The sequence below is a fragment of the Rhagoletis pomonella genome, unplaced genomic scaffold (assembly GCF_013731165.1).
Source record: "Rhagoletis pomonella isolate Grant_MI unplaced genomic scaffold, Rhpom_1.0 Rhpom_scaffold_00007, whole genome shotgun sequence".
In the NCBI taxonomy this organism is placed as follows: domain Eukaryota; kingdom Metazoa; phylum Arthropoda; class Insecta; order Diptera; family Tephritidae; genus Rhagoletis; species Rhagoletis pomonella.
Genome location: NW_023458561.1, coordinates 63006046 through 63018289, shown reverse-complemented (window position 1 = coordinate 63018289; position 12244 = coordinate 63006046). Strand labels below are relative to the sequence as shown.

Sequence of the window (12244 nt, the reverse complement as noted above, 5' to 3'; positions counted from 1 at the left end):
GGCGGTGGCCACGGAGGATCACTTGGCGGTGGCCTAGGACATGGCGGTTCCCTTGGCGGTGGCCATGGAGGATCACTTGGCGGTTACGGCGGTGGTCACTATTAAGTTTGACTGATGTACATACATATGTACATCCATACACATGTAAAAGTCCCGAAAATTTGTGCACATACATACATACTTAAATATAAACATTTACTTTACATATGTATGTACATATCAAGATTTTTGTTTTTAAATCATTGCAAAATCGGAATACTTTGATGTGATGGGAGGTGGTTATTCTTATATCATATATATATGCATATATATAGTATATGCATATATATAGTATATGTATATATATATATGTATGTATATAAGACTGCATCACCAAAAAAAGTTGCGACTTTTCCGTCGGGATTACAAAATTTATTATATTTGAAGACGTCCACCAAAATAATTCGGAAAAATATTAAGATTTACGTGAGCTGGACCAATGCGAAATTACCTCCAAAAATGGAGTTTTTTTATGAATAAAAATAGTTTCTTAAAGAACTTTTTGAAAAAGGTCCTCTCAGATGACAAAACAGATTAACGACAGAAAAGCTTTAATAACCGGACAAAAACTATTCTGATTTAGACTTATGGGATCTCGGTAGAAAGGCATTTTCCCACTATTTTTATTTATGTGCAAAAAAAAAATACAAAATCGTGTCCCAATTTTTTTTTTTTAAATACCAACACATCTTAATTCAACTTTGAATGATGTTCGTTCATCTTACGTTTCTCTTTCATCATTTAAATAAGCTTATTAGAAATAAAAGGTTGAGAAAATACCTTTCCAGTGATACCTCACAAGTCTAAATCGGTAGAGTTAAGGTTCAGTTATTCAAGTTTTTCTTATACCAATCTTTGAAAAAAGTTAAAAACAGCTTCAAAAATCTCATTAATACGTTTCCGCTCAATTTTCTTTTTTTATTTCTATGTAAATTTTTTAAGCTTAAACCGTTTTGTCATTTGAGGGATTTTTTCGAAAAATTTTCTAAGAAACTATTTTTATTTATAAAAACTCCATTTTTGGATGTATGTATTTTCAAATCGGTCCAGTCAGGGTCAAAACAGTCGCAATTTTTTTTTTGTATGGGGAGTGTAGGTATGAAATTTGTGAGCAAAACCAAAAAAAAAATCATTGTGCACACATACATGTTTATTTTTTTAATCCTAAATTCACGACTATAAATCGATGTTAAAATGAAATGGGAACTAACTTCTCTGGTACCTCTTCTAATGAATGCAATTGGTCTCATTCCCATCACCTTTTGAGTGTTGCAATGTTTAATCGTTAAATTTGGATTTTTATTTTTTCTGTAAAATTTAGTCGTTATTATGGATCATTTTTCCCCGTTATAATGGAAATCGAGGTTTTATAGCCGAATTAAATATTTTATGGTCTAAAAAATTTAATCCGAAAATAACGGTTATGCGATAATCGAAAAAGTAAAAATTCATGTAAGAATCGACTAGGCCTAAGGTGAATAGTTTAGAAATTTTGGTACAAAAATTCGAATTACAAATTTTGAATTTTGAATTTTCATCACACGTTTCCTTATGATTAGAACATAAAAAAACCTAACTATGTATTTGTCAATGTTATTGTGGCTTATTAACATTTTATTGTCAATATTTTTATTGAGCTTTGTAACGATTTTTTACTAGGAAAAATTTAAAAATGCTTAGACTTTGTTGCTTTTTCAATTTTTCCTAATAAGTCGTGGTACAAAGCTCAATAAAAATATTAAAAATAAACCCTGATTCCCATGAATGTATTAATCATTAAATTAACTTTAAGTGAGTAGTGCCTTCGGTGACTTTCGCGAGGAAACATAAAGGACTCAAAACTGATGATGAGCTAAACTTTGCGTCTTCATTCACTTTGTTCGACAAAAATGCACAATTTGGCACTCGGTGGCTTCGAAAACATTCTTACAGACATTTTTTGCAAATTTGTCTGAACATAAAACACTTTAAATTGAGCAATTTGTTCAGTCGCCAAGCAAACACACTTTAAGGAAATCCCTTTATTTGGCCAACAATTGCGAACATTCTAAAATTAAAACTTTGATTGTAGTGTAAAATAAGAAAAAAGCAACTTGTAGCTAAATAAACAAAACAGTAAAAGTAGAAAAATCAAAATACAAAATAAATAAAAAAAAACGCAATAAGCAGCAAATAGCAATTTTGTGTGCAAATTTCTTTTTGTTACATATATAAACATGCCCAATAATGTTGTTCATACCAAGCAATGTTGTACATATCAACATAAATGTAAACCCACGATTTAATGTGGTCCTAATATGACTAGATACTTATTAATCAGTGTCCAACTACATACGTTACCAGTTTTGGCTATATTACTTTTGTTTATTCGATGTTCAGATTTTTTTTTTATAAAAACCTAGCGCATCATATAAAATGCACCATATAAATCCGCATTTCAAAGTTTGTACAACAATTATAAAAATATTACCGAAACCTCCAAAAATTTAAAATTTTTTAATTAGATTTTTTTTTTAAAAATTTTGGGTATGCAGTTTTATATCCCATTGAATTTTAGTAGGTTAAAATGCAAATCTCAAGACGCTAGAAAATCGTGTTAATTTTTAATATTTTTTTTTTGCTGACGCTGCTAGGCATGCTGCTTCCATATAAAAAGAAATTTTGAGCATGGTCGAAAATTTTGAGCATAAAAGAAAATGCACAACACCGTCAGCGAAAAAAATTATTAAAAATTAAACTAATCCTAACATTTTTATAAAAACTCTTAATAAAAAGTTTGAAATTTGTTGGGCATTTTGGAAAAATTAAATAGACTTTTATAAAAAAAATATGAAACATCGAATAAACAAAAGAAATATAACCAAAACTGGTCAAAATAAAAACTTTATATTATTTCTTCCACCACTGTATATGCCGCAGAATCATAGGCAAAATGATAACATCCTCTAAGGCGACCCTTGAAATAATCGAGAGAAAAATCCTTCGGAATACTTGAGTGCTTTTACGGTTTGGCGATGGCAAACACCGCAAAGGAACGAAGAGCTCATCCAAGGAAGAGAAAGACCTCCTCTGTGATGGAAGAAGGCTTAGCTTCACTTCACATTTCCAATTGGCGTTAGTTGGCACGAAAGAAAAATTATAGGCTTTACGATTTCGTAGAAATAGGCCTCGCAGAAATCGGAAGCACATTCTTCGAGATGCCAATCACACAGCAAGTGCTATGGAGCATCAGCTTCTTCGTGTCGAAGAATTTATTGGCGGTTGGAATCGCTGGAATGCGCTGTCGAAGAGATTATAGAAAATGTATCCTTTCTATTCTAATAGGGTCCCAACAATTAGCTCATCACTGTTGTGATTTTTAGTGCGTCGCACAAAGTGCCACAAAAATTCAATTTTAAATGCTAGAAAAATACACAAAAACTTGAAAATTTGTGTTGTAACGGCATCTTTGTTGCAGCAGTAAACTTTGCGGCGCTTTAGAAATCACAGCAGTGATGAGCTAAGGTTTGTGACTTTGCTAGAATACGGCTGTTAGTCTCTGATGCACGCATTTAGAGGTGGTACACCTTGGGGACCTTGATTGCTACTTCGCTATTTTGACAAGAGGTTATATAAGTAGGTGAAAAAAGTTTGCAGTGGGTATGGGAGTATGTAGTTAATCTTCTCTTGACCACCGCTTATGAATTCTGACAAAACTGCGCCACAGGATGTTCAATATTGTTTGATATTTGGTAATACTACATACTTTACAGAACTTGAGAAGTTTTTTTTGTTTCAGTGGGGAAGCCGCCAATTTGTCTGCATGGTTGTATGTACATACATACTTACATAGATCCTCAGAGTGGATGGATACATTAAAGCATCTCGTCTATATAAAATATTGTGTAGCGCTCTGGCAGAGTGAATGGTCGAGCGCTGAAAGACGCAACGCTGATGAAGAACTAAAATTAAACATTTATTTTTAAATAACACTTCACCATGCTCGCCACTAACTATCACACTGGCAAGAGCGCTTGCTTGCTAGTATTTGTGTGGCTGCTGAAACTAAAGTTTTTTCCCAGCGCTATCCTGGGATATATATTTTTTTTCTTATTGAATTAAAATTTGAGTCAGCGGGGCAAGGAGAGAATTAAGACTTTAGCTTTATTTTTATTTAGCAATGATATCAAAATTTATTGTATTGTATTTATTTTCAACATTTTTTAAAACACAGCTGGACGGGTTTGGATAAAATTTAGCAAATTTGTTTGAGAGGGATTGCTACATGTTTAAAAAGTTAAATTGAATTTACATAAATAATAAATTAAATATTAAAATATGGATGTTATGCGATAGAGGTTTCAGAAAGCTTTAATACGAAAATATTTTTGGAGGGTTGCCAGAGGTTTCATTTAATTAAAAAAGTTGGGTGAGATATTAAAATTGGGGTATCTTTCGTACATACTTACTCCAAATTACTTTGAAAGCGTTATTTAATGGAGTTGCCATCTTTCAAAAATTTAAAAAAAATATGTTGTTAAAATTACGATATGTAAATATGTAAAAATTGTCCGAAATAGCTTTTCTCAGAAATTTTTTTAAATAATTGCCACCTAAAAAAATAATATGTTTCCGAACAGTGATTTTTTTTAATATTTGCAATGTTTTTCGTATATTTTTTGTATATCAATTAATGACTCAAAGTTTTTACAAAATTTAGAAAAATTCTACAAATTTTCACCGAAATTTTCGAACTTTTAACAAAATTTTTTTGAATTTTTTTGAGCTTGAAGTTTTGATTTTTGAGAATTTTTTTCGCTGATGATGTTGCTCAGTTTTTCCAAATAACGGATGCATGATAGTTTTTTTTTTTTTGTAAGGGAAAAAATACCGAAAAACGTCGTGAAAAATTCTTAAAAATCAACGGTAGATTATAGCCACTTAAAACTTGTACTTTATGATACTGAAATTGAGTGAGCTACAAAAAAATCTTGTCTAAAAGTTGCAGATTTGTCGAATTTTCCTAAATTTTATAAACACATTGAATCATTAATTTATATGCCAGTACCAGGTTGATTGAGCTTTGTCCGGTGTGCATATGCTTTTTAAAATTTTCAAGATTCGGATGGCTTTAAAAAAATATTTTGGAAAAAATGGATTTCGATATCTATTATCTATGCTTATTCTAAAATTTAGGTGGCAAGCATATTCCGAAATACGCTGGAATGAATGGTACATATCTTGAGTGCTATGTACTGTGTATACATAAAAAAAAATGTTGATTGAAATTAACAAAATAAAAATTTGTATTACATAGAAGCATGGCAACCCTGATGGAAAATATTTTTTGACCAAAGTTCTCCACAATACCTTTCATTTAATATCCATGTTGCGATGTTTTAGATAAATTATGTAGAATCGAAAATAAGTGGCAACCTTGCACTATTATCCTAAGGGATAAGATTTTGTATATAGGAAAAGCATTGTTTAAGGACCTTCCTTTGGTACCATAAATAGTACTATTTTACCTTTTTTAACAAAAAAAGTAAATAGATATGCGATTCAAAATAGGTGGCAATCCTATTGAAATATTTTTAAATTAGAGATCTTTAAAATACCTTCCATTTGATACCCATATTATGATGTTTTAATTTATTTGTAACTAATTTCGAATAAGTAGCAACCGAGAAGACTCGTAGGTAATGCCTATTCAGATAACCTTAAAATTCAAAACATTATCTGTGTACGAAATTTCATAAAAATCGTAAGAACCGTTTCCAAGAACCCAATGGATGTATATATATACACCAATTGCTCGTTTAATGTAATAAGATTTGATGCAGAATGAACTATAAGTATTTCTATTAAAAATTAACGAAAAAAATTGATTACGAAAAACATTGCAAATATCAAAAAAAAAAGCACTGTACGGAAATATATTCTGGTGAGTGTATGTATATGCATATACAGACTAGCTACCAAAGGGTGGCCGTCGTGGTCGATAAAACTCCGAGTATATTATCTGCCATAAAATGCTTTTCACAAAAACCCATTTTCTATTCAGGGGCGGCGCTTAATTGTAGGTTCCTCCATAAATTGGAGGAGAAGCTTGGCTAAACACTTGGGGCCTTTTTCACCATGGCTGGTTAACACTAATCCCCCCGTCAAACATCTGCATCAACTCGTTTATCGATTACATCGAATAACAGGCAGTCGACAACGTCGTTAACGTATTTAACGGGAAGTTAACGGGTCAATTCTGGCTAAGATAGTGGAAAGTTGTTTATAAGAAAACCGAAAGACATAAGGCAAGCTAGTTTGAAAAACTTACTAAAACGTTCCATTGCCAACTTGCATCGTTGGTTAATCAAGTCAACACAGTAACTCAAAATTGGTAAATTTGCACATTCATGCTTCTGGCATGAGGGTTACGATATATACAGTGGGGAACAGAAATGAGCATACGGTGATTTTTGTTAAATATTTGCAAGGTTTTTACCCATTATAATTCCGGTCACTTGCTTAAGTAAAGGACGCTTTCCCCTTATGAGTGCTTCGGATCTTTTCTTGCCGAAGCTGGGACAGATTTGTCGAGTCGTCACACACGTACGTTCTTCCGACCAACTTTTACTAGATAGCAGTATACCCGCATCGTGAGAAGAGTTGAGGTCAGACAGGATGGTTCCCTCCATCGCAAGCTCATCTGCTGTACTGTTATCCACAAAATGAAGGTAGTAGGCCAAAGTATATCGAAATATTTACTAGTGCCTAATATGACACCGAGAAGTCGTTCCCAAATAAATAAAAATTAAAATACTATAAAATATTTTATGTTTTACTAAATAAAAAATATAAATTTACTGTTCTTAAAGCCAAGACTACATACGAGGACTACAGCTAAATTACGTGTTGCTAAAAAGTTTTCAATGGACCTGTATTTATAATTTAAATAAATAAATTAAAAAATAATAAAACAAATGCCAAATTTTTATTTTATTCTCCTTTAATACGCTACTCATTCAGCAATTCCACAAATAATAGTCGACACTTTTAATTCGGAAATTTATAACATTGTCGAAAGAAAAATTATGCCCGAAAGTGTACAGCTGCTAAATTTATTATTGCAGCAAAAAAAATAAATAAATAAAACGCTGCATCACCATGCCTGCTCAACAACAACAAGACGGTCCCGCCGCCACCCCGCGCTATGTCTTTGCCAACGCAATCATCGCTAATTTAAATTAGAATTTTTGCGCGCGTTACCTCAATTATTGGTCAATTGCCAAAATCTATCGTAGTCGCAGTCTATTTTTAAGCGATATATTCATTCTAAATGAAAAATCACTTTCGAAATACATACGTTTACACAGCTTTAAAGCGAACAAGCATACACACACATGCATACGTACAACAAATAGTATCTATCTATGCCTGCAAATATTGATGCCATTTCTCTTAGTCGCCCTCCTCCATTCATAGCGGGTAGCAAAAGAAGCAAACAAAGTATGTATGGTGTATCGAGCACATTTAGAAAGTAAGAATTTTTGGAGCATTTTCGACTGGACTCATAAACCAAGGCCTTACGCGTTCCGAGCAGTGTATGCGGTACACACCCACGCATAGCGTCTCATTAGTAAATACACAGCAAACGCGCGATCGGGAGGCCGAGTGGTCAGTTTTGGTGCCACTTTTTTGCGATTTCTGTGCCACTGTGGCCGGCCACCGTACGCCGCTCTGCCCTGCTTTGTGCTGCTCGCATTGAAATTACCAAAGCTAACCATTTGTAGATTTTCGTGTAATTTCGCATTCATTCTGCATTTTGATTCGCATTCGCATTCGCACATTCGTTCTTCGGATCTGTCGTTCCATTCGTCTTTCTCCAAATGTGCTTTTCGAGCTGCTTTCACATGATTTTCTATGAATATTGCCTCCAATAATTTGATCATAGAGAATTATATATTTATTCTGAATTTAGAATTAATTTATTGAAAATTAAATTTCGGTTATATGCATACATACATATACATATGTACATATATATATAAGTGCCACCTTCATCCACCGTTAAATCACTACACAAAGAGCGAAATTTGTTTATTAACCTTCACCTTATTTGGAATCGACTTCAGCCATCCAATTAGAGAGAAAATACATACATACATACATTTATGTAAAGCACCTATACCACACATGTACATGTATACACAGTTGCATTTATACATACACATGTAATAACGCTGTGCGTTGGAAAATTTTTAAAAATAGCATTATTTATATAATGAAGACTTTGAAGATCATTCAGATTTAGTTTTTGATCTTTAGTGTCGATTTTTGTTTTTTTTTCAAAAGTTGAAGGACGAATTTATATTAGCTTGTGTGTGTTTGTTGTTTACAAAATTTTGTAAGATGCTAAAAATGAGTTGGCGTTAGAAGACTAGCTGCCTATTCATCATCATGGTCAACATTTATTAAAACCGAAAATCTATTTCAATCTAAACGAAGAAAATATTTGCAGAAAAAAATTTAAATAAAGATTTATAAATAAAAAATTAATGATTCTCATAAGAAGTCATTCCTATTATATTCTTCAAAAACACACAAAGCAGAGCTCTCTCTCGACGAAGAATTCTATATTGCGCAGAAACGTGAACGATGTCGAACCAATATGAGAAGGCTTTGGGTGCTTTCGAGAGAACTATTCTACGCAAGATCTACACCCGTGCTCGCATGGACGACAGCTGTCGGAGAAGATGGAATGACGAACTGTATGAGCTAGCGAAATAGACAAGCGTTTAACGCATACAAATACAGCGATTGCGCTAGTCTGGACATGTGAAAGGATCCATCCATGAGTGGACAACGTAAGCAAGGGCGCCCACGGTCACAATGGAAGGACCAAGTGCAGAAAGACCTGTTTGCACTCGGGATATGGAGCTGGCGCAAATTCGCACAGGAGATAGGCAATTAAAAGTCCCGTTGAGCAACGCCAGTGCTATTGTCTTATTACTCTCTTCTCATTCCTAAGCTCTGCACTGAATCAAAAATCCATCTCTGGATCAAAGAAAAACTTTCCTTACTTTAAGGTCGAAAATTCTTCCGAATGAGTAAAAAAAATCTCCCGAATGCGTAATTTTTCTTTGGAATGTGTAAAAACGTACACGAAAATATGGGACCGTGGATGTAATCTATCATTTTGAAGACATGTTTGGCATAAAAAGAGGATAAAACTTCTTTAGTGCTGTTTCGTTCTCATTTTTCTTCATATTGATTGCTGTTTTTCTTCAATTAAGAGAAGTTTTTTTTTTTTTGGGTGTGCTCTGATCGTGTTTGAATCCATTGCCACAGGCCCAATTGGGATTGTTTATCGGGCAATAGGAGCATCTTAGGCTTAAAAAAAAGCGCAGCTCTCGCCTTTGGTGGGGGTTTTGGCATGTCAAAGTCCTATCGGAATTCAGAAAAAATATGATTCATAATGCTCTAAAAAACAATCTGTCTGAAAGATGGCAATTTTTGGCCAATATCTTGGGCTCGCCCAAGCCCATCAAAGTTCAAGTGCTAGAAAAAAATTTTTTCTTAGCTCATCTACTTCGATTCTCTACAAAAAAAGGTCCAAATACCAAATTATGTAGGACTTATGTATACTTTCGAAGCTACTTGCAATTTTAGAAAAAAAAAAATTTATTAACTAATGTATTTATCAATTTTTATTGTTGCGCACATTGAACTTTGATGGTCTTGGGCGAGCCCAAGATATTGGCTAAAAATAGTCATCTTACACACATATTGTTTTTAGAGGAATTAGCAGATTAATGCACAAACGAAAAACATTTTCTGATTTTGCACCTGACGTAGTTGCTGCTGAGAGCACTGGCGCCCTTCTGTTGCGGGCCCAGTCAGCAGTGCTTCTTTTGCTGACCGTTAAATCCGCCACTGAATTTTTGTTTTCGACATGGGCCTACAACTCGTTGTAACTAAGTGGGCTTACTCAAGCCCATACTGACGACCGACAACAGTTAATATATATATATATATATAATATATATAATATATATAAAACTGATTAATCACAAATACATAGTTCATTTTCACTTGACGCACGTAGTCCAACAGAACACGTCACTTCACCCACTCCACATCAATTTTTGCGGCGATCTTTCTTTAGTTTCCCTGTTTTCTCTATTTTTAAATAATTAGTATTTTATGGAAAACGCATTTTTGTCAGTCGGCGTCTATTCTAAATTCCTTCCACGCTTTCAAAAAAATAAAAATAAAACTAAAACATATCCACAGATATGTGTGTGTGTGTGTGCGCTTACCTTATTGTGTGGCAGTACAATGAATGCTCCACCGCCAGCGGATTCCACAATGATGGCCAAGAATTTCGGATTCACCGCACAGAATGTGGAGTCCCAACTGCTTTTTGAGACGCGTATATTGTCGTAGCATTGCTCACGTTTCAGTGCCTGACCGTAGACGTGACGAAATTTTGAACTTCGTACAACGCGAAATGACATTTTTTTGGCCGCTGTTCGGTTACTGCTCCCCTACTGTTGCTGCTGCTATGAACTATAATAGTACTGTAAATGTATGTACTACAACTACTTTAGTTTGCTGTTGTAGTTGTTGTTTTGTTGTTAGTGTTATTTTACCGCTTTTACCTAGGTTTAATAATTTTTAATTTTTTTTTTTTATACAAAAACTGTTTTTATTTTTTATTTCTCTTAAGTCGCCTAATTCTTTTGCTATGAGTCGCTGAATTGCTGAGCTATTATTTTTTTTTTTTAACTTTCGTATTGTTGTTGTTCTTTTTTCTAACGGAAATGTTTAACTTTCGTATCGGTGTTAGTCAGTCGTCGGCGTAGTTGCTAACTTGGCTTATTTATTGATGAATTCCTGATTGTTGACGGTTGACGATTGATGTTACTCGATTTTTGTTAGTTTCGTATTTTTTATTGTTGCTATACTTGCTGTTATTTATTGTGTATTTTTGTTATTTGATCTATTGTTGACTTTGTTGGTTTGTTTACAATTGTTGTTGCAATTCGTTACTAGTAGAGTAGTAGCCAACACACAATTTCTTCCTTCGTTCGTACACACTTTTCAACGCATTGAATCTGCCAATTAGAATGAAATGTACAAAGTACTATGTAAATACGGTGGATAATGAAAAGAGTAAACAAATTTTGTATAAACATGAAATATAATACCTAATATATATCATTTTCGATTTCGATTCTCGTTCAGAGGAATTAAAATGTTTTTAAAAGTGCATTTTCATATTACGTTCGTTATTATTTATAATTAAATACTTATTAAAAATTTTTGGAAATTTCTGAAAATGTATTTTTATTTGATTTGTACATTTATTGGATTTATTTGTATTGTCAGGGATGATTCTAACACAAATTTATGTTCATACTTGTCCACTTAAATATTTGTTCTTTTTTCATTTGCAATGTGCATGAAATTTTATTGAGAATATTCAGTGTCAACGCGTACTGTAGTATTTATGTATATACATATGTATGTATATATGTATGTATAAATGCAAATATTTGAAACCGCAAATTTGTAAATTATACAACGTAAACGATACACGTGAAGGTGTTTTAAAATCATAACCTACGACAATTTTTCCGCAACGATTGTTGCAGCAAGAAAAAAAGCATATGTATGTACAGTGGCGGTCAAAAATGAATAAATGGTGTTAAGTTTTTATATTTACAATATTTTTCAAAGCAATAATTTTTTGACATTTTTTTTTATAAAAATATGGCTCATACTTTAACAAAATTTTTTATCTAAATTTCGAGCTTTTTTTAACCAGAATTTTTAGACATTTTGGGGGTATGCAGTTAACAAGCTTATAAGATTCAAGTAAAATGAGTGCACGTTTTGAGCGGCTATAAAATCGCATTGATTTTTAATATATTTTTTTTTTGCTGACGGCTTTTGCGTTTTTTTTTTTTTATATACATATGTAAATAGCGAAATTTAGTAAAACTGGCGTTGACTTTTTTTATTTTTTCGCAAACGGTCTTGCGCATATTTTTCCACAAGAAATTCGTGTTTATATGGAAAAAGTGCAAAACGCTATAAAAAAAAAAAAAAAATAAAATTATTAAAAATTAATACGATTTTTGTTTTACTAGAATTTTATAAACTTGTTAAATGCATACCCAAAAAATTTCTAAAAATTCTGGTTAAAAAGCTCGAAATTTAGATA

General features: G+C 32.8%; 2 protein-coding genes across 3 annotated transcripts in view; one reads left to right on the top strand and one right to left on the bottom strand.

Moving 5' to 3' along the window:
- Nucleotides 1–180, top strand: part of LOC118743307 (ctenidin-3-like) — a 562-nt gene extending 382 nt beyond the window's left edge. The window contains exon 3 of the mRNA XM_036475900.1: nt 41–180. Within this exon, the coding sequence (XP_036331793.1) occupies nt 41–105 (65 nt within the window). The 3' untranslated portion in view covers nt 106–180. The remainder of the gene's footprint in view (nt 1–40) is intronic.
- The window catches only part of LOC118743306 (coronin-1C-A), a 22380-nt gene extending 11227 nt beyond the window's left edge, over nt 1–11153 (bottom strand). For both annotated transcript variants that reach the window (XM_036475898.1, XM_036475899.1), the window contains exon 1: nt 10335–11153. In XM_036475898.1, coding sequence (XP_036331791.1) covers nt 10335–10532 — 198 coding nt within the window. In that variant the 5' untranslated portion in view covers nt 10533–11153. The remainder of the gene's footprint in view (nt 1–10334) is intronic.
- Between the last annotated feature and the right edge of the window lie 1091 nt (nt 11154–12244).